This window comes from Lepus europaeus, chromosome 14, assembly GCF_033115175.1.
Source record: "Lepus europaeus isolate LE1 chromosome 14, mLepTim1.pri, whole genome shotgun sequence".
Lineage (NCBI taxonomy): Eukaryota > Metazoa > Chordata > Mammalia > Lagomorpha > Leporidae > Lepus > Lepus europaeus.
Window position 1 is genome coordinate 91,931,210 of NC_084840.1, and position 23,091 is coordinate 91,954,300.

General features: G+C 47.5%; 1 protein-coding gene across 3 annotated transcripts in view; it reads left to right on the forward strand.

The window, feature by feature from the left end:
* Positions 1-23,091, forward strand: part of ZEB1 (zinc finger E-box binding homeobox 1) — a 199,663-nt gene that overhangs the window by 114,194 nt on the left and 62,378 nt on the right. For all 3 annotated transcript variants that reach the window (XM_062211130.1, XM_062211131.1, XM_062211132.1), the window contains exon 2: positions 21,031-21,231. In XM_062211130.1, the coding sequence (XP_062067114.1) occupies positions 21,031-21,231 (201 nt within the window). The remainder of the gene's footprint in view (positions 1-21,030; positions 21,232-23,091) is intronic.

Genomic DNA, 23,091 nt, shown 5'->3' on the forward strand with positions numbered 1-23,091 from the left:
TTTGTTTTCCTTGAAGTGAGAGGTTTACATAGATTATTTTTGAGCAAATGTCTGCCAAGTCTGTGCAACCATTGTTGGTTAGATGGTTGTTCCTTCCATTTAAATTGATGAGCCGTGAAGAAAGCGGCTAGCACAGCTGGCAGCTCTCACAGTTGCAGCAGTGTTTCCCACTAGATGACTTTGATATCTCGCAGAAGTGTCCTGTGTGCACATCCTATTTTCTTACATACAGTATCAAAAGGATATATACTAATGTACCACGATTTAATCAGTTAATTTTGCTAGTTCATCAAGGGCAAATGGCACAGAGAGATACGAGGATGCCACTGTCTTGATTCATATTAAGGCATCTACAGTTTTAGCCATAATTGCCTTTGTGTCATTAGTGTACATGTTGAGTGGAAAACAGAAATAATGCCTTAGTATTATTATAAAAATATTTTTGACCTTGCTAATGTAGACCATACAAAGAAAAGAAATTGTTCTTGGTTAGAATAAGTTAGAGAAGGCCCTGCGATAGAGATCAGTATAATGTGCGTGTTGTGCCTTGTTTCTTCTTCTTTGCCCGCATTTTCCTATGAAAAGTAGGAAAGCAGCACATTAAAAAGCATTTATTCATTTTACTTCTAAAGTCATTCATTGGGGCTGGCACTATGGCTCACTTGGTTAATCCTCCGCCTGCAGCGCTGGCATCCCATATGGGCGCTGGGTTCTAGTCCCAGTTGCTCCTCTTCCAGTCCAGCTCTCTGCTGTGGCCCGGGAGGGCAGCGGCGGATGGCCCAGGTACTTGGGCCCCTGCACCCGCATGGGAGAACAAGAAGCACCTGGCTCCTGGCTTTGGATCGGCGTAGCTCCAGCCGTGGTGGCCATTTTGGGGGGTGAACCAACGGAAGGAAGACCTTTCTCTCTGTCTCTCTTTCTCACTGTCTATAGCTCTACCTGTCAAATAAATAAATAAATAAATAAAAACTTCTGTAAAAAAAAAAAAGTCATTCATTGAATCAGTAAGTATCTGCTGAGTACCTACTTTGTATAAGTTATTTTTATTGTTAAGAAATGAGAATAATAGCATTTACTACGACGATCAGACTGTAAGAGCCTCTGCTCTCCCCACAGCAGAGCACTTGCTGTGTGCTGGGCACCCTGCTTACACCTTAATGTCATGGGGACCTCAGGAGGGAGTAGGTTTCATAGAAGATCCACTGGAGTTTGGGGTGGACTCACACTTCTTGTGTCACTAAGACGAATCACTTCTTTGGGTTTTAGCTTTCTCAAGGATAAAATATGGGACTGAGACTTCATAAACTTTCCAGGTTTAAAATTATTCATTTAAAATCTTACACATCTTACTGTGTGTCCTTAATAGTGCACAGTTTATTAGAAAGCCAAAAAACAGTTACCAAATCATGAACATGAACTTTCTGAAACTTTGTGTCCCTTTCACTTTAATTGATGAAGTACATTTCTCTCAGCATTTAACCCTTTCCTGACAGCTATCAGAACGCTCCTGACTGCCCAGAGAGCTGATGGTAGGCGTGAGCACCGTGCTGGGTTGGGCATGAAAATGATGCAGGAACACAAAGGTAGGCAAAGTGAAGAAGAGCAATACAAAGCCATCGTGCTTTAGGTTGTTCGTTAATTGGAATATCTCACGTGCCTTTGTTAGGCCCTTGCAACGCTTGTAATTTAGACTATTGGCATAAGGATGCTGTCCTAATCTCGAGGACCTCTGAAGATGTTACACTGCCTGTCAGAGGAGAATTAAAGACACAGAAGGAACTAAGGTCACTAATCGGATGACTTTAAAATGGGGAGCTTATTTGGGGGTTATCCAATAAAACAGTCCTGAAAAGGGAAGCCAGGGTTCTTTTGAAGAAGGGTCAGTGTTGGAGTGACATAAGAAAGTCTAAAGGAGCTGTTGATGGCTGTGCAGCTGTGAGGGGGCCACCGGCCAAGGGATGCAGGCAGCCTGCAGATGTTGGAGAAGGCAAGAAAAAGATCCCCTAGAGCTTCCGGAACAGCTGTGCTGCTGCCCAGGGTTAGCCCAGTGAAACGCCAGTAATCAAGTGGGTACTGTAAGCCTCTTATGAGGTTAGTCGGTTTGTTCCAGCAGCAATAGAAAACAAACCAAGAGAGAAGACTAACACAGAGAGAGACGTGGAAGTCAGCTACACAGATCATTACAGACTGGGGGGGATGCCGTGAAGCGTATAAACAAGGTGACAGAGTGAGGTGGTCGTGGAAGCAGACTGAGACTGTGACTCTGGGCCAGAGGCACGGGGGAAGAGAAACCGCGGGAAGACTTAGAAGCAGTATTCTGGGTAGCAGGAAATAAAGGTACAAGAGCTTAGAGTGGAGGAACGCTGGTGATTTGCAAAGAACAGGAAGGTCCTTCAGTGAGAATGTGCAAGAATAGTGGGGAAGATGAGGGCCCAGACATGCAGGCCATAACGGAACAGTGAAAAACCAGGGAAGGGCCAGCATAGTGGGTAAAGCCACCCCACCCTCCCCCAAGGCGCTGGCATCTCTTATGGGTCCCGGCTGCTCCACGTCCGATCCAGCCCCCTGCTAATGCACCTGGGAAAGCAGCGGAAGATGGCCCAAGGGCTTGGTCCCCTGCATGCTTGTGGGAGAACTGGAAGAAGCTCCTGGCTCCTGGATTCAGATTGGCCCAGCTCCAGCCATTGCAGCCATCTGGGGAGTGAACCAGTGGATGGAATCTCTCTCTCTCTGTAACTCTGCCTTTCAAATAAATAAATATTTTAAAAGAAAAACCACTGAAAGATTTCATAAAGGAAAGTGATTTATTTTTCTTTATGTTTTTGAAAGATCTCACCAGCCACTGTGGTAAAGAGGGACAAGAGGACCAATGTTGTGGGTATTGTAGTAGCCCAGAGTTAATAGTGTGAAGGATAGTAGTGGCACTGGAGATGGAGAGATAGGCCAGCAGAACTGTTGATGATGGATTGGGCATGAATTCTGGAAGATGAGTAGGAATTTGGCCCTGGAGAAGAGAGATAAGGGCAGAGGGGAGGCATGAAAGTGCAGAGCTGTCTGGGGAGTGGAGCATTCTGGGCCCACAGAGCAGGAGCGAAGGATGCAGAGGGGGAGAATGGGAGCCGTCGTGTCTGCCTCTGGAGAGCCTTATTCACCACGCGTAGGAGTTTGGAATTTATGCTGTATACAGTGGAGAGTCACGAGAAACCAAGGGAAGGAACAGTCTCCAAACTGAAGCTTTGTGGGTGTCCATTTGCATGTGCCCTGCCTTCTCACTCGGAGACAAAGGAGACCAATAAGGGTATTTTGCTGTATAAGTTGTGAGAAGTTCAGAAAGGTTTCATTACATGCTTATCAATGAAGTGTTTGATAATTCACTGGGAGCCTTGCTTTTTGTTGCTGTTTTGTTTGTTGATGGGGATGTCTTTTCATTGTTGGGTTCTACCAGTCTGCTTGTCTTGGAGAAGCAGGGTAGTAGCCCAGGGCAGAGTGTGGTCTCCACAGCCACAGGGCCTAGGTTGGAGTCCTGACTCCAGTCCCAGCTGGTCTACCTTTGGCAAGTGTGTAACTTCTAAGTCTCAGCATCCTTGCTTGTAAGATGAGGATAATAATTCTTCATGTGGTGTGTTAAGGATTAGCTGATTCAGTGCCTAGAAAACATGACAACTTAATGAGCACTTTGTGGGTCCGGGTTGGAGCAAGGTGCAAAACCTGAGCGGCACTGACTGACTCAGCTCTTCTTTTTAACAGTTGTATTAATTTGCTAGGTCATGATTCCCTTACTTTTTTTTTTCCTGACAGAGTGGACAGTGAGAGAGAGAGAGACAGAGAGAAAGGTCTTCCTTTTTGCCGTTGGTTCACCCTCCAATGGCCGCTGCGGCCGGCGCACTGTGCTGATCCGAAGGCAGGAGCCAGCTGCTTCTCCTGGTCTCCCATAGGGTGCAGGGCCCAAGCACTTGGGCCATCCTCCACTGCCTTCCCGGGCCACAGCAGAGAGCTGGCCTGGAAGAGGGGCAACCGGGACAGAATCCAGCGCCCCGACAGGGACTAGAACCTGGTGTGCCAGCTCTGCAAGGCGGAGGATTAGCCTATTGAGCCGCGGAGCCAGCCAATGATTCCCTTACTTTTAAATTAAATACCCTTTTCTCCATTTATTTCCATTTATGGTATTACATTTGCTGTGTGTGTGTGTGCGTTTCCAAGAATGTCCACTTCCTTCATCCTTGAGTCCTTTTGTACTCTGAGATAACATTTATAAGAAAAGGTGTGGTTGCTTCACATGATCTTCTGGTTGGCTGGATATTTATTTTCTGAAATAGACTATGTGCAAAGATGTTTCCACTCCCACTGCTTCTCAGGTAAATAAGGTAAAACATTAGGAGTTCTTCAATGTTATAATTTAAATTTATTTAACTTATCAATAGTGTATTTCAAGCAAAAAATGCAGAATTTTATTCCTGTGGCATATTAGCAGAGGATAAAAGAGAGGCTAGAAACAGTCCGGGACTCTGATAGGATTTACTTTCTTTAACACTCTGAATTCATTATTCAGTTGTCTACCATCAGACTCTGCCATAATGTATAGAACTCACATTTTATAAGAACTGAATTAGAGACTGGAGCTCTTCCATGTCTTCCTTTTCCTACGTTCCAGAAAGCGTTAAGGCAAGGAACTATATTACTCATTCTAATTGGACAACTCACAAGCCTGTAACATGTTGTAATGTTTGGAAGGTCTCAGTAAAACTAAACTCTGGTTACCTATAAATTGTTTTTAATGCTTCCTTAAGAAATCAATTCCAGATCAGAATTCCGCGGTGTGACCCTGACGGTTGCGTGTTGTGTGTCCTGTACTGGAGTACAGGAGCTGGAGAAACTTCCTTTACCAGGAAAATGGAGTGTGGTCCTCAGGAAGCCTTCCGAGGTGGGGCTCCTAGTGGGGCCTGTGTACTGTTGTCCTTCCCCGGGAGGTCAGGGAAAATGCGTCCTCAAACAGCATCTCCAGGTTCATGGCTTCTTGCTCCTCACTTCTGTGGTACTCCTTCCCCTGACCAACATGTGCTGTAGGTGTCAATTAAAAACAACCTTTGTTCTCTTCCTTGATCTTGTTTGTCACAACCCTTCCACCTACTCATCAGTGAGCCTCAAAACCAACCAGGAGAGAAGTGTCTTCTGAGGTTGGTAAATGACAAAGTATGTCGGGAAGAACAGAGTTACAGCAGCTCCGGTGGTAGAAGCCATTTAGACATGTGCTTGTGTGTGCATGCTAGGTGTGCTGTGGGGGCCTGCACTGTGGGTTATCAGTTGCTCTGACAAGGGAAGCGTGGTTGTCCACAGGCACCTTTGTCCCAGCCTTTGTCCCGGGCACCTGTGCACGTGGGAATGGAAGATCTTCACCTCTTGCCAAGTGTTACCTCCGCTGTTTGTGAATGCCATTTGTGCTTCCACATTTGTGCTGCTGGCTTTCACACAGAAGGAAGTCGGGCTCCTTGTGACCCAAGCACAACGTGAATCCTTGCATTTCAAAACTCTCAGGATGTGCGCTCACAGCATAGTGATTCTACCTTCTTAAATATCATTGTAACCTTATTTTTAACAGTTCGTTATCTTGGCTACTGTTTTTAAATATACCTCCACTCCACTGTAATCAAAATAATGTGAAAATACCAGAGAAGAAAATGTTTCCTTTCCTCCCAGTTAAGTTTTCTGAAGTTTGCCACTGGCAGCATTTAGTTGCTAGGTATTATTTCACATCTTCCTTTGGCCTTTAAAATGTATCTTGAATTTTTGTAAGTAATACAAGCCTCCGAGCATAAAGTAGAAACAACAGGTCACTCTTTCTTCACTCACTTCCCGTGTGTGTCCTGGATGTTGCAGTCTGTACCCAGCAGCCTGCAGTGTGTGCTGCGCTGGGAAGACCATTTCCTGTGAGAGCGCGCTCACACTGCTGTGGATGTTGTGGATCCATCTTGGGTGATGGTTAAGGCTTCTCTGTAATTAAAAACAGATTTGCAGATACACATGTATAGGTGTATTTGCACACCTGTGTAAGGTAATTTGTCAGGTAGATGTCAGGCGGTTGTTAGACCAGTCACTTGCCCAAGGGGAGGTAGCCCCTCAGTGGAGAAGCTGGCTCGAACCAGGCGGTCGGGCTCTCCATTTTGATCGATAGTGCCAGATTCACGCTGTGTGGAAGAATGCGCTCTGTGCTGATCCTTGCTTCTGCCGTGTGTCTCTGAGACGGACACTGCCCCTCTCTCCCGTTTTGCCAGTTAAACAAACTTCACTTACCTGGAAGTTAGAACTCGCAGGCTGTGTTCTAGATGCAGGGGCACAGCCGTGAGCTGGGACAGTGAGCCACGTGATCATGAGGGTGGCGTGGATGAGGTGGGAAGTGAGGAATGACTTGAGCAGAAGGACTACAAGGATCCCCTGATCCTCTAGCAGGATTTCTGTGGCTGCTGTATGGAAAAGTGACTGCAGGAGACAAAGGTGGTGGCAGGGGGCCCACCAGACAGGAGCCGGTTGCCGTGTTCTGGGCTGGAGATGCTGCTACTTCCTGGGGAGGTGGGTGGGAGAGGCACTATGTGGTCAGATCCGGAACATATCATCCAACAGCTGTGCACGGATTTCAAAAATTGGTCCACCAAAATTAACTTTAATTTCATTTTCCATGAACTTTTTGAAGTCCCTCCACGTTCTTATGAGTATTTAAGATTTCTCAGTAAGAAATAGAAATTAGCCATTTGGTCACTTACGTTTTTCACAGTTTGTTGTTTTTTAAGTTTCCTGTTGACTTGGGACTTTTTTATATGTGCAGTTATGGGTTTCATGCTGTACTTAATAAAGTCTTCTTAGTCCAACATTATGAAAGAATTTGTCTGTGTTTTCTTCTAATACTTTAATGATTTCACCTACGTTAAAATCTTTCTTTCATATGGATTTCATTTTGGTGACAGTTGTAAGGTGGGGATCTGGATTTATTTTTCCACATTCATTTTTTTTTAAGATTTATTTATTTGAAGGGCAGAGTTACAGAGAGGCAGAGGCAGAGAGAGAGAGAGAGAGAGAATCTTCCATCTGCTGGTTCACTCCGCAGGTGGCCGCAATGGCCAGAGCTGAAGCCAGGAGCCAGGAGCTTCTTCCTGGTCTCCCACATGCGTGTAGGGGCCCAAGGACTTGGGCCATGTTCTACTGTTTTCCCAGGCCATAGGAGAGAGCTAGATTGGAAGTGGAGCAGCTGGGACTAGAACCAGTGCCCAGATGGGATGCTGGCGCTTTAGGCAGTGGCTTTACCCGCCATGCCACAGTGCCGGGCCCCTCCACATGCATTTTTACTAAATAATGCATCTTTCCATCACTGATTTGCAAGACTGTTCTTTGTGTGGGGATCTATTTCTGGGTGGTGTTCAAACTCACTGATGGTCCGCCTTCCCTCTAACAGTGTAGATCCGTCTCAGTTTCTGTAGCTCTGATGTGTGTTTTACCATCTGGCGTGGCTAGTCCATGTTTTACTGCCACCACCATTGCTATTATTTTTCTGAACTTTCCTGAATATTGGTATTTTTTAATTTTCCCAGCTCGTAATACCAGCAAGATGTATTGAGCACCTGTTGCAGTACTTGCTGTTTTGCATGCATAATCATTTTCCGCATTATGAAACCACGTTAGGATGTACCATTGTTATTCCTGCATGGCAGCTGAGGAAGCCGAGGCCTGAGAAAACGTCACGTGCCCAAGGGCAGGTGCCCCTCAGTAGAGAAGCCGGCTCGAACCAGGCAGTCAGGCTTTTACCTCCCTCTATAAACTTTAGAATTCCTTGGTGAAAGTCATTTAGGTTTAGATTTAGAATCTAAAAGAACCATCTTAATCTTTATTGAATTTTCCAGAAATTGCACTGACAAATAATTTTGCTTTGTTCTTTCCAATATTTGTACTTTCTCTTTTGTTCTTTTTTTAAAAAATTGGTCTGTTATTTGTAACATTGTTTAACAATGATGATAATACTCCTCTTTAACTTGTAAATGCTGATACATAATCATTTATCATGATAACTAACTTCAGTTTTGTTTTTATGCAAATGCCTTTCAGTGCCTATAGAATTCATTATTTATCATTGACTATATTAATATAGCTAATTCACATATTTCTAATGTTGAATAATTTGTTTTAATATATTTAAAATTTTTTTTAAAGTTTAGTTTTAGGCAAAATGCAGAGAGAGACACATGCGTGCACACACACACACTCAAAAGAGAGGTCTTCCATCCATTGGTTCATTCCCCAAATGCCTGCAACAGCAAGGGCTAAACTAGACCAAAGCCAGGAGCCTGGAATTCTGTGCAGATCTCGCCTATGGGTGTCAGGGACCTCAGCCCTGGAATTCTGTGCAGATCCCTCCTGTGGGTGTCAGGGACCTCAGCCCTGGAATTCTATCAGATCCCTCCTGTGGGTGTCAGGGACCTCAGCCCTGGAATTCTGTGCAGATCTCGCCTATGGGTGTCAGGGACCTCAGCCCTGGAATTCTGTGCAGATCCCTCCTGTGGGTGTCAGGGACCTCAGCCCTGGAATTCTATCAGATCCCTCCTGTGGGTGTCAGGGACCTCAGCCCTGGAATTCTGTGCAGATCCCTCCTGTGGGTGTCAGGGACCTCAGCCCTGGAATTCTATCAGATCCCTCCTGTGGGTGTCAGGGACCTCAGCCCTGGAATTCTATCAGATCCCTCCTGTGGGTGTCAGGGACCTCAGCCCTGGAATTCTATCAGATCCCTCCTGTGGGTGTCAGGGACCTCAGCCCTGGAATTCTATCAGATCCCTCCTGTGGGTGTCAGGGACCTCAGCCCTGGAATTCTATCAGATCCCTCCTGTGGGTGTCAGGGACCTCAGCCCTGGAATTCTGTGCAGATCCCTCCTGTGGGTGTCAGGGACCTCAGCCCTGGAATTCTGTGCAGATCCCTCCTGTGGGTGTCAGGGACCTCAGCCCTGGAATTCTGTGCAGATCCCTCCTGTGGGTGTCAGGGACCTCAGCCCTGGAATTCTGTGCAGATCCCTCCTGTGGGTGTCAGGGACCTCAGCCCTGGAATTCTGTGCAGATCCCTCCTGTGGGTGTCAGGGACCTCAGCCCTGGAATTCTGTGCAGTTCCCTCCTGTGGGTGTCAGGGACCTCAGCCCTGGAATTCTGTGCAGATCCCTCCTGTGGGTGTCAGGGACCTCAGCCCTGGAATTCTGTGCAGATCCCTCCTGTGGGTGTCAGGGACCTCAGCCCTGGAATTCTATGCAGATCCCTCCTGTGGGTGTCAGGGACCTCAGCCCTGGAATTCTATGCAGATCCCTCCTGTGGGTGTTAGGGACCTCAGCCCTGGAATTCTGTGCAGTTCCCTCCTGTGGGTGTCAGGGACCTCAGCCCTGGAATTCTATCAGATCCCTCCTGTGGGTGTCAGGGACCTCAGCCCTGGAATTCTGTGCAGATCCCTCCTGTGGGTGTCAGGGACCTCAGCCCTGGAATTCTATGCAGATCCCTCCTGTGGGTGTTAGGGACCTCAGCCCTGGAATTCTGTGCAGTTCCCTCCTGTGGGTGTCAGGGACCTCAGCCCTGGAATTCTATCAGATCCCTCCTGTGGGTGTTAGGGACCTCAGCCCTGGAATTCTGTGCAGTTCCCTCCTGTGGGTGTTAGGGACCTCAGCCCTGGAATTCTATCAGATCCCTCCTGTGGGTGTTAGGGACCTCAGCCCTGGAATTCTATCAGATCCCTCCTGTGGGTGTCAGGGACCTCAGCCCTGGAATTCTGTGCAGATCCCTCCTGTGGGTGTCAGGGACCTCAGCCCTGGAATTCTGTGCAGATCCCTCCTGTGGGTGTCAGGGACCTCAGCCCTGGAATTCTGTGCAGTTCCCTCCTGTGGGTGTCAGGGACCTCAGCCCTGGAATTCTATCAGATCCCTCCTGTGGGTGTCAGGGACCTCAGCCCTGGAATTCTGTGCAGTTCCCTCCTGTGGGTGTCAGGGACCTCAGCCCTGGAATTCTGTGCAGTTCCCTCCTGTGGGTGTCAGGGACCTCAGCCCTGGAATTCTGTGCAGTTTCCTCCTGTGGGTGTCAGGGACCTCAGCCCTGGAATTCTATCAGATCCCTCCTGTGGGTGTCAGGGACCTCAGCCCTGGAATTCTATCAGATCCCTCCTGTGGGTGTCAGGGACCTCAGCCCTGGAATTCTATGCAGATCCCTCCTGTGGGTGTTAGGGACCTCAGCCCTGGAATTCTGTGCAGTTCCCTCCTGTGGGTGTCAGGGACCTCAGCCCTGGAATTCTATCAGATCCCTCCTGTGGGTGTTAGGGACCTCAGCCCTGGAATTCTGTGCAGTTCCCTCCTGTGGGTGTTAGGGACCTCAGCCCTGGAATTCTATCAGATCCCTCCTGTGGGTGTTAGGGACCTCAGCCCTGGAATTCTATCAGATCCCTCCTGTGGGTGTCAGGGACCTCAGCCCTGGAATTCTGTGCAGATCCCTCCTGTGGGTGTCAGGGACCTCAGCCCTGGAATTCTGTGCAGATCCCTCCTGTGGGTGTCAGGGACCTCAGCCCTGGAATTCTATGCAGATCCCTCCTGTGGGTGTCAAGGACCTCAGCCCTGGAATTCTGTGCAGATCCCTCCTGTGGGTGTTAGGGACCTCAGCCCTGGAATTCTGTGCAGTTCCCTCCTGTGGGTGTTAGGGACCTCAGCCCTGGAATTCTATCAGATCCCTCCTGTGGGTGTTAGGGACCTCAGCCCTGGAATTCTGTGCAGATCCCTCCTGTGGGTGTCAGGGACCTCAGCCCTGGAATTCTGTGCAGATCCCTCCTGTGGGTGTCAGGGACCTCAGCCCTGGAATTCTATCAGATCCCTCCTGTGGGTGTCAGGGACCTCAGCCCTGGAATTCTGTGCAGATCCCTCCTGTGGGTGTCAGGGACCTCAGCCCTGGAATTCTGAGCAGATCCCTCCTGTGGGTGTCAGGGACCTCAGCCCTGGAATTCTGTGCAGATCCCTCCTGTGGGTGTCAGGGACCTCAGCCCTGGAATTCTGTGCAGATCCCTCCTGTGGGTGTCAGGGACCTCAGCCCTGGAATTCTGTGCAGATCCCTCCTGTGGGTGTCAGGGACCTCAGCCCTGGAATTCTGTGCAGATCCCTCCTGTGGGTGTCAGGGACCTCAGCCCTGGAATTCTGTGCAGATCCCTCCTGTGGGTGTCAGGGACCTCAGCCCTGGAATTCTGTGCAGATCCCTCCTGTGGGTGTCAGGGACCTCAGCCCTGGAATTCTATGCAGATCCCTCCTGTGGGTGTCAGGGACCTCAGCCCTGGAATTCTATCAGATCCCTCCTGTGGGTGTCAGGGACCTCAGCCCTGGAATTCTATCAGATCCCTCCTGTGGGTGTCAGGGACCTCAGCCCTGGAATTCTATCAGATCCCTCCTGTGGGTGTCAGGGACCTCAGCCCTGGAATTCTATCAGATCCCTCCTGTGGGTGTCAGGGACCTCAGCCCTGGAATTCTGTGCAGATCCCTCCTGTGGGTGTCAGGGACCTCAGCCCTGGAATTCTATCAGATCCCTCCTGTGGGTGTTAGGGACCTCAGCCCTGGAATTCTATCAGATCCCTCCTGTGGGTGTCAGGGACCTCAGCCCTGGAATTCTATCAGATCCCTCCTGTGGGTGTCAGGGACCTCAGCCCTGGAATTCTGTGCAGATCCCTCCTGTGGGTGTCAAGGACCTCAGCCCTGGAATTCTGTGCAGATCCCTCCTGTGGGTGTCAGGGACCTCAGCCCTGGAATTCTGTGCAGATCCCTCCTGTGGGTGTCAGGGACCTCAGCCCTGGAATTCTATGCAGATCCCTCCTGTGGGTGTCAGGGACCTCAGCCCTGGAATTCTATCAGATCCCTCCTGTGGGTGTTAGGGACCTCAGCCCTGGAATTCTGTGCAGTTCCCTCCTGTGGGTGTCAGGGACCTCAGCCCTGGAATTCTGTGCAGATCCCTCCTGTGGGTGTCAGGGACCTCAGCCCTGGAATTCTGTGCAGATCCCTCCTGTGGGTGTCAGGGACCTCAGCCCTGGAATTCTATCAGATCCCTCCTGTGGGTGTTAGGGACCTCAGCCCTGGAATTCTATCAGATCCCTCCTGTGGGTGTCAGGGACCTCAGCCCTGGAATTCTATCAGATCCCTCCTGTGGGTGTCAGGGACCTCAGCCCTGGAATTCTGTGCAGATCCCTCCTGTGGGTGTCAGGGACCTCAGCCCTGGAATTCTATCAGATCCCTCCTGTGGGTGTCAGGGACCTCAGCCCTGGAATTCTATCAGATCCCTCCTGTGGGTGTTAGGGACCTCAGCCCTGGAATTCTATCAGATCCCTCCTGTGGGTGTCAGGGACCTCAGCCCTGGAATTCTGTGCAGATCCCTCCTGTGGGTGTTAGGGACCTCAGCCCTGGAATTCTATCAGATCCCTCCTGTGGGTGTCAGGGACCTCAGCCCTGGAATTCTATCAGATCCCTCCTGTGGGTGTCAGGGACCTCAGCCCTGGAATTCTGTGCAGATCCCTCCTGTGGGTGTCAGGGACCTCAGCCCTGGAATTCTATCAGATCCCTCCTGTGGGTGTCAGGGACCTCAGCCCTGGAATTCTATCAGATCCCTCCTGTGGGTGTTAGGGACCTCAGCCCTGGAATTCTATCAGATCCCTCCTGTGGGTGTCAGGGACCTCAGCCCTGGAATTCTGTGCAGATCCCTCCTGTGGGTGTTAGGGACCTCAGCCCTGGAATTCTATCAGATCCCTCCTGTGGGTGTCAGGGACCTCAGCCCTGGAATTCTGTGCAGATCCCTCCTGTGGGTGTCAGGGACCTCAGCCCTGGAATTCTATCAGATCCCTCCTGTGGGTGTCAGGGACCTCAGCCCTGGAATTCTGTGCAGATCCCTCCTGTGGGTGTCAGGGACCTCAGCCCTGGAATTCTGTGCAGTTCCCTCCTGTGGGTGTTAGGGACCTCAGCCCTGGAATTCTATCAGATCCCTCCTGTGGGTGTCAGGGACCTCAGCCCTGGAATTCTGTGCAGATCCCTCCTGTGGGTGTCAGGGACCTCAGCCCTGGAATTCTGTGCAGATCCCTCCTGTGGGTGTCAGGGACCTCAGCCCTGGAATTCTGTGCAGATCCCTCCTGTGGGTGTCAGGGACCTCAGCCCTGGAATTCTGTGCAGATCCCTCCTGTGGGTGTCAGGGACCTCAGCCCTGGAATTCTGTGCAGATCCCTCCTGTGGGTGTCAGGGACCTCAGCCCTGGAATTCTGTGCAGATCCCTCCTGTGGGTGTCAGGGACCTCAGCCCTGGAATTCTATGCAGATCCCTCCTGTGGGTGTCAGGGACCTCAGCCCTGGAATTCTATCAGATCCCTCCTGTGGGTGTCAGGGACCTCAGCCCTGGAATTCTATCAGATCCCTCCTGTGGGTGTTAGGGACCTCAGCCCTGGAATTCTGTGCAGTTCCCTCCTGTGGGTGTCAGGGACCTCAGCCCTGGAATTCTGTGCAGATCCCTCCTGTGGGTGTCAGGGACCTCAGCCCTGGAATTCTGTGCAGATCCCTCCTGTGGGTGTCAGGGACCTCAGCCCTGGAATTCTATCAGATCCCTCCTGTGGGTGTTAGGGACCTCAGCCCTGGAATTCTATCAGATCCCTCCTGTGGGTGTCAGGGACCTCAGCCCTGGAATTCTATCAGATCCCTCCTGTGGGTGTCAGGGACCTCAGCCCTGGAATTCTGTGCAGATCCCTCCTGTGGGTGTCAGGGACCTCAGCCCTGGAATTCTATCAGATCCCTCCTGTGGGTGTCAGGGACCTCAGCCCTGGAATTCTATCAGATCCCTCCTGTGGGTGTTAGGGACCTCAGCCCTGGAATTCTATCAGATCCCTCCTGTGGGTGTCAGGGACCTCAGCCCTGGAATTCTGTGCAGATCCCTCCTGTGGGTGTTAGGGACCTCAGCCCTGGAATTCTATCAGATCCCTCCTGTGGGTGTCAGGGACCTCAGCCCTGGAATTCTGTGCAGATCCCTCCTGTGGGTGTCAGGGACCTCAGCCCTGGAATTCTATCAGATCCCTCCTGTGGGTGTCAGGGACCTCAGCCCTGGAATTCTGTGCAGATCCCTCCTGTGGGTGTCAGGGACCTCAGCCCTGGAATTCTGTGCAGTTCCCTCCTGTGGGTGTTAGGGACCTCAGCCCTGGAATTCTATCAGATCCCTCCTGTGGGTGTCAGGGACCTCAGCCCTGGAATTCTGTGCAGATCCCTCCTGTGGGTGTCAGGGACCTCAGCCCTGGAATTCTGTGCAGATCACTCCTGTGGGTGTTAGGGACCTCAGCCCTGGAATTCTATCAGATCCCTCCTGTGGGTGTCAGGGACCTCAGCCCTGGAATTCTATCAGATCCCTCCTGTGGGTGTCAGGGACCTCAGCCCTGGAATTCTGTGCAGATCCCTCCTGTGGGTGTTAGGGACCTCAGCCCTGGAATTCTATCAGATCCCTCCTGTGGGTGTCAGGGACCTCAGCCCTGGAATTCTATCAGATCCCTCCTGTGGGTGTCAGGGACCTCAGCCCTGGAATTCTATCAGATCCCTCCTGTGGGTGTCAGGGACCTCAGCCCTGGAATTCTATCAGATCCCTCCTGTGGGTGTCAGGGACCTCAGCCCTGGAATTCTATCAGATCCCTCCTGTGGGTGTCAGGGACCTCAGCCCTGGAATTCTGTGCAGATCCCTCCTGTGGGTGTTAGGGACCTCAGCCCTGGAATTCTGTGCAGATCCCTCCTGTGGGTGTCAGGGACCTCAGCCCTGGAATTCTATCAGATCCCTCCTGTGGGTGTCAGGGACCTCAGCCCTGGAATTCTATCAGATCCCTCCTGTGGGTGTCAGGGACCTCAGCCCTGGAATTCTATCAGATCCCTCCTGTGGGTGTCAGGGACCTCAGCCCTGGAATTCTATCAGATCCCTCCTGTGGGTGTCAGGGACCTCAGCCCTGGAATTCTATCAGATCCCTCCTGTGGGTGTCAGGGACCTCAGCCCTGGAATTCTATCAGATCCCTCCTGTGGGTGTCAGGGACCTCAGCCCTGGAATTCTGTGCAGATCCCTCCTGTGGGTGTCAGGGACCTCAGCCCTGGAATTCTGTGCAGATCCCTCCTGTGGGTGTCAGGGACCTCAGCCCTGGAATTCTGTGCAGATCCCTCCTGTGGGTGTCAGGGACCTCAGCCCTGGAATTCTATCAGATCCCTCCTGTGGGTGTCAGGGACCTCAGCCCTGGAATTCTGTGCAGATCCCTCCTGTGGGTGTCAGGGACCTCAGCCCTGGAATTCTATCAGATCCCTCCTGTGGGTGTCAGGGACCTCAGCCCTGGAATTCTATCAGATCCCTCCTGTGGGTGTTAGGGACCTCAGCCCTGGAATTCTGTGCAGTTCCCTCCTGTGGGTGTTAGGGACCTCAGCCCTGGAATTCTATCAGATCCCTCCTGTGGGTGTCAGGGACCTCAGCCCTTGAACTGTCCCTGCTGCCTCCCAGAGTGCACATGAACAGGAAGTAGGACTCAGAGGGGAGGAGCTGGGACTCAAACCAGGCACTCCAGTACCAGATACGGGCATGCCAGGCAGTGACTTACCGCTGTGCCAGACACGATGCATAGATGTGTTTAATATCTTATTTAGGACTTTCGCCTCAGTTTTTGATAAATAGACTGAGCTTGTGGGTGGGGCTGTGGGGGCAGGAGGTGCACACGTGTGTGTGTGCGCTTTCTCAGGTTTTAGTCTGCCGTTATTCTGAGTTCATAGAAGGAATCTAGACTCTTCATTTTCTCCTCTCTTTAAAAAGTACCAGAGTCACCAGTCCTTGGAAGATCTGAGGAAATTCGCCTGGGAAAACACCTGGCAGTTTTCAGTGGTTAAACTGTTTTATATCTTCCTAAATTTATTCCACGATCTGTCTGACACTTCACTATATCTTCTACAATTTTAGTGTTCCATAAAACGATAAATATAGTGTTTACATTTTACTAGAAAGAATTTTCATCTAGATTAATTTTATTTGCTTAGATTTGTGAAAGATAGTATATGATATCTCAAATTCTTTTAAAGTCAGAGTTACTTTGATTCCACTTATATTTTAGTATTGAGTATTTAGTATTTTAGTGCTTCTGAGTTTTCTCCAGAACTGAGTATGCTAATAATTGTCTGTTTTATTGATTTTAAAGATTAGGTTTTCAAAGATTTATCAACAACATGGCATCTCTACTTTTTGACTGAATAGTTTCTGCTTTTGTATTTTTGATTCTGTATTCATACTTGTGTTTCTGTCATACTGCCCATGTTCCATAAGTAACGGTTCATATAAATTATTATTATTATTTTTTTGACAGGCAGAGTGGATAGTGAGGGAGAGAGAGACAGAGAGAAAGGTCTTCCTTTTGGCCGTTGGTTCACCCTCCAATGGCCGCTGCGGCCAGCACACTGCGCTGATCTGAAGCCAGGAGCCAGGTGCTTCTCCTGGTCTCCCATGCGGGTGCAGGGCCTAAGGACTTGGGCCATCCTCCACTGCCTTCCCGGGCCATAGCAGAGAGCTGGCCTGGAAGAGGGGCAACCGGGATAGAATCTGGCGCCCCAACCGGGACTAGAACCCGGTGTGCCGGCGCCGCAAGGTGGAGGATTAGCCTGTTAAGCCACAGCGCCGGCCGGTTCATATAAATTAAAAAGCACCATTTTATAAAAGTACATTTACCTCTGAAGGAAATCCTGATTGTTGATAGCGTGGTGTGAATTATTTTAGTCCATGTACTTTTCCTTACACGGCGGGAAGAGCCGCCATCTCCGGGACGGAGTCTGGTTTGATCTGTTGAGGACTTGGCTCTTTTGGCTGTTTAATTTCTCTGATTGTGAGTTGTGCTGAAACCAGCTGAAATCAGCCCACTGAGTGAACGGGAGTCCTGATAAGGCAGGAAGGAAGGGGGTTGTGATTCAGGAGGAGGGACTCTTGTTAGGGCATATTATAGGAGGTTTGTAGAAAAGCCAGAAAACGAACTAGGGAAGTGCCCAAGACATAGCCTGAGAGTCCTTGGTGAATCTGCTGTAACAAGAGACGGGAAATGGGAACTCAGATTCTGTAAGCAAGGGTGGCCCTTTACCCTACTTTGCCTGTCGCTTTTCATTCTGTCAGTAGCTCGTTGCTGAAGACGTTAAAAACCACAAATCCTTTTGCAGGGATAAAGTTCGTAATCATTCTGTTTTTTAAAACATAGCAAAGATTGTATGGTTGTTGTTCAGTGTAATGGGAAATCTGGATTAGGAAAGATTTTACCTAGAGAGGGACTAAAACACCTTCCCCCCAGATCTGCTGGACCATTACTGTTTATTAAAAACTTGAGCACTCTGAAAGCATCATTGTTGCCTATTTTTTAAAAACTTAAAATGAGTTAATACACACATACTTAAATCACTCATCTATTATATTAAATATGTATATTATTGCATCCCATTCCTTCATTACACAGTAAACTAGAGATAGTAAGTTAATGTTATCTGTCAGTTGTATCAAAAGTCAGAAAATAGCTGCAGGACTGCTGGGTACAGTATTCGTGGACAGCATAAACTCCCCTTTGCTGGAGTAATATTGCATGCAAAAGTTCACTCTAACCCTGCAAATTATCAGATGACTTCTCCTTTCCATTTTGAGTTCTTTTTACCTGGGCTGGTTGACTGCAGTTTGTTTGGTTTTTTTTTTTTAGCCCCAAAATGCTTTAAATGTAAATGTGTTAGATATACTACCTAGGGTTAACCACAACCTATAACTAACAAAAGTGACACTAATAACACTAAACAGCATTACATCATTAAAAGTTAAAACATAGCACCGACATAACACCGTGACCTTGGAAACAGTGGTGCCTTTCTCAAGATGGCTGGAGTTTCAGCTGTCCATGCGTGGAGTTTCACTATGCCCAAGCATAGTTAGAGCTTTGCAGTGAGCCAAACCATGTGTGGTTGAAAGTGTAGAATTGATTGATCCCCCATACATGCTAACCATATTCTAATTTCAGCTTACAGTATGTAAGTGCCAACTTTAAGAGAGTTTAGCAAGTTATATAGTAGGGCACTAATAAATAAGACTTGCAAGTTAACAGCATTATGCAACATTAACCAGAGTCTCCATACCAAATAGAAGTGAGTGAGCGAGTGAGTGGTACCTGCGGACTTGCATCTTGTTACCAGTTAAAGGCCTGTCATGCAACGCTTATGGTCAGCTGTGGACAAACCACTGAGATTCAGGCCCCCTACCCCAGAGTTCACTCAGCTTATAGTTTGGCTAGAATACAAGGAATTAATTCCCCATGTTTCCATCCTGATATGTATTTTCCTTTTACTATATGAAAGAGGTTTTTTCTTTATTATATAGACATATTGAACAGATCTCATCAGATATTACTTGTGGAAACATTAACAAATATTTTGGAGGCCAATTTGACAATGTCTGCTCAGTAAGTTTTCCCTTTGACTTAGCAATTCCACCACTACAAATTTGTTTAAGGAATGGCCAGAGATATATTTAGAAGAAAACCTACTCTCTGACATTGTTGTTTTTGCTTACCACTGCAAACAGACTAAATTTTATCAATAGACTATTGACTACATTATATTTGTATACTAGAATGGAATGCCATATAGCCATTCAAAAGAAAATGGGAAATCTTCTTAAATAGAAATGTTTCCCAGATACCTTACACGGTGGAAAAAATTGGCCAAAGAGGAGGATATGATCATATGTTTGTTTTTAAATATTCATATGCTAAATTACATACAGGAAATAAATGATTTGTATTAAATATAAGATACATATAAATATATAAGTCAAGTTTTGTGTTATAGTTAAGCAGGATGAGCTTTGTAAAATGTTAGTAGCATGTCTACCTGGTGTACTGAAATAATAAATCTTACTATCATTTTTACCTTCACAGGGCAAATTGGGGAAGAAAAAGTTCCTTTGCTTATTTTATAGGCTTTGTCTGGATTTAAATTTTTTAAATTTTTTTGATGAACATGTAATACGAATACAGTTTAGTGGAGGACAGTGTAGTTTTCAACACATGTAAGCACATCAGGTAATTAGCGTTTCCCTTCCCTGACATTCGAAGCCCAAGAGCACCTCTGTGTAGTTCTTCCTGTGGTGTCTGATGCTTCATTGTGAACGATGCCACAGGACCCTGGGGCCCAGCATTTCTGTCTAATTGTGTTTTGGTGATCATTATCCACGCTCCCTCTACAGCAAACATGTATCACTTTTGTCGTAAAATAAGACAGAAAATGGTTTTCTCTTGAGAAAATATCTGGACAACATGCTCATGTTAAAGGATTAATGACCCCACCCAATGATGCTTTTCAACAACACGGGGTGTGGAGGAATCCCTGACACGAGCATGGTGATAATTTACGTTCTCTGGGAGACGCTCTTCCCTAGGTCAATGAAAGCTGTCTGGTTCTTTGTTCTCACCTTTCCCTGATTACCCACAGTATTGACCTTATTGCTTCCTTCATGTTCTCACATGTGTGTGTCTGTATATGCGTGTGCACATGTGCGTTTGTGTGTGTACAGATTGCAAGTATGCATATCATTTTAGCATTTAGATGATTTAAGAATGGTTGGAAAATTCGAAGAAGCAATGAAAAGAATAAGTAAAAGTGATTATTGATTAGTTATCCCGACGAAGCCAGGCAGGCTTCCTGTTCTCCCATCCTCAGTCTTAGCAAAGGGGAACCACTCTGCAAATAGTTGAGAGGGGTAGTCCAGTGACCAGTTAAGTGCCCAATTAACTACTATTTATACCTTTATAACAATTATTATAAAGACCCTGCATGAAAACATCGATTACGGTAGTCGGTCATTTGCTTTAAAGAATTTTATTCTCAACTATTATTATTCATGGTCTGTGAACTATGGACTCGTTAGGATAATTATATATCTGTGTAATAATGCTGGTGTTAAATTTCATTAAGAGGGGCCAGTGCTGTGGCACAGCAGGTTAAGCTGTGACCTGCAGCACCAGCATCCTATTTGGGTGCTGGTTTGAGTCCCAGCTGCTCCACTTCCAATCAGGCTCTCCCAGCTAACGTGCCTGGGAAAGCAGCGGAAGATGGCCCAAATCCCTGGGCCTCTGCACCCCCACATAAGAGACCTAGAAGAAGCTCCTGGCTCCTGGCTCCGATCTGGTACAGTCCTGGCCGTTGCAGCCATTTGGGGAGTGAACTAGCAGATGGAAGATCTCTCTGTTTCTCCTTCTCTCTGTAACTCCATGTTTCAAATAAGTGAATGAATATTAAAAATTTCATTGAGAGTCATTAGAAGTTGTGGAAAGTTTGTCCATTGGAATACTTCTGAGTGTCAGTTTTTTTCAGAAGTTAGAAACATTACTTAAATGCTGCCTTTATTGCATAGGAATTTGGCTGAATTGATTGATTCTTTCTAAAGTGAGAGTAACATGAGATGCCTGGGCCTCAGAACTTGAAAATACTTTGCTTGTAGTAAGTGGGATGATATGGTCTGTTGTATTGGGAAAGATGGTGTCCAGATCTGAAGGCCTACATGTGCATAAACAGTGTTGTATACAGTACATTCATGATGGTTGGAGACAATGTTTGATGTGTTTAAGAACAGACTGGGGTCAGGCTGCTGGGGTTCCAGTCTCGACACTGCCACTTCTTAGAATTACCCTCTCCCTGTGTTAGTTTCCACATCTCTAACATACGAGTATGAGAAGGAGGTGGTCGACCTCTGGTGTACACAGCTGTTATAAGGTTGTTCTAAGAATTGAGTGAGTTCGTACTTAAACGCTTGCACATGAGGCAGTTGTTCGCGAAGTGCAGCTGCCATGACTCATCACCATTCTCGCCCAGTATCTGAAGTGCTGCCATGCGTGTTGTCCAGAAGACTGAACTGCATCTTCCCAGTATTGTCGAAAGCCTGTTTTTCTTAGGGGTCGGGACTGACTTCATGCTAGTTTTGATTGTTCGTTTCTTGCGTGTATTACAGTTACAAACTACAATACTGTGGTGGAAACGAATTCAGATTCAGACGATGAAGACAAACTCCATATTGTGGAAGAAGAGAGCATTGTGGATGCGGCGGACTGTGAAGGCGGTGCGCCGGAGGACGAGCTGCCGGCAGAGCCCACGGCGCGGCCGGGACGCGGGGAGAGAGAGGGCGCTTCTCAGAACTGCTGGGAGGAAGACGGTAACGCTCGCTCTTTGTCCTTGCCTACTCTCTTGGTCCTGTTTTGTAAAATAGTGACTGAAAAGAGAAATTGCATGAGAAGTTGAACAGTAAATTTTGTGTTAATGTTAGGTGTTCATCTGCATACTAAAGGGGAGATTCTGAAGAAGAGTGAATAGTCAAGCTGTGTGGACCGTTTGTATTGTACTCAGTATAATACCCTGAATTCTGGTGGATTTTTCTAAGCAAGATTGAACTTTCCATATGTTGTTGATTAATTGATTTCATATTGTGACTCCAAATGAAGAATCTGCTTAGGTACGATGAGTTCATGTCTTTTGGGTGTATGCCCAGTAGTGGAATTATTGGATCATAGGGCAGTTCCATTTCTAGTTTTTATGGAAGTCTTCATACTGCTTTCCACAGGGACTGTACTAATTCAGCATTCCCAGCAGCAGTATATAGGAGTTCCCCCTTCTCCACACCTCACCAGCATTTGTTATTCTCTTTCTCATAATAGCTGTTCTGACAAGTGTGGCTTTGGTCTGCATCTCCCTGATACTAAACTTTTTTTTTTCATGTATTTGCTAGCCATTTGTCTTTCTTCTTCGAAGGACTGCCCAGTTCTTAAATGCCTGCTGTACCTTGTTCATAGCAGCATTGTTCACAATAGCCAAAATATGTCATCAACCAAACTGTCCATCATCTAATGAATTAATAAAGAAAATGTGGTATACGTGCACAGTGAACACCATTCAGCTGTTAGAAACAAACAAACAAAGCCTTGCCATTTGCAGCAAAACGGGTGGAACTTGAGGACATCATGTCAAGTGAAATAAGCAGAAACAGAAAGACAAATACCCTATATTTTCTCTTATATTTGGGAGCTAAAATTAAAAAAAAAATCAATCTAAATGTAGGATGTTGATTTCTAGATGCTGGGAGGAATTTGGGGTATATGGAAATTATTTGTATTACTACCTTATAATTTTATTTTTATAAACTTCAAATGTTGCCGAAATAAAATGTTAAAAATGAAACAACTTAGAGGCAAACAAATTGTATTTTGAAATAGTCAAACTATAATACAATTCAGTGTCAAAAGTTCCAAATACAGATGAAGCATGAGAATCTTTTCTTTTTAAAAAACATTTTATTAGGGGCTGGCGCCATGGCTCACTTGGTTAATCCTCCGCCTGCGGCACTGACATCCCATATGGGCACCAGGTTCTAGTCCCTGTTGTTTCTCTTCCAGTCCAGCTCTCTGCTGTGGCCCGGGAGGGCAATGGAGGATGGCCCAAGTGCTTGGGCCCTGCACCCACATGGGAGACCAGGAGAAGCACCTGGCTCCTGGCTTTGGATCGGCACAGTGCCAGCCATGGCGGCCATTAGGGAGTGAACCAACGGAAGGAAGACCTTTCTCTCTGTCTCTCTCTCTCACTGTCCACTCTGCCTGTCAAAAAACAAACAAACAAACAAAAAATATTTTAACTCCCACAAGTAAGAGAATTCATGTGATTCTTGTCTTTCTGAGTGTGGTTTATTTCTCTGGCCATAATGATCTCCAGTTGCATCTATTTTGTTGTGCATGTCAGGATGTCATTCTTTTTATGGCTGAGTAGTATTCCATCATATTTTTATATCAGATTTCCTGTATCCAGTCGTCTTAGCTGTTGTGAATCGAGCTGCTGGAAACATGGCAGAGCAAGTAACTCTTCCACATGCTGATCTCATTTCCTTTGGATATATTCCCAGGAGCGGAATAGCTGGGTCGTATAGTAGGTCTGTTTTTAGTTTTCTGAGGACTACCTGTACTGGCTTCCATAATGGCTGCACGACTTATTTTCAGTGCTCACTAGCCTCTGTATACATATGTCAGAA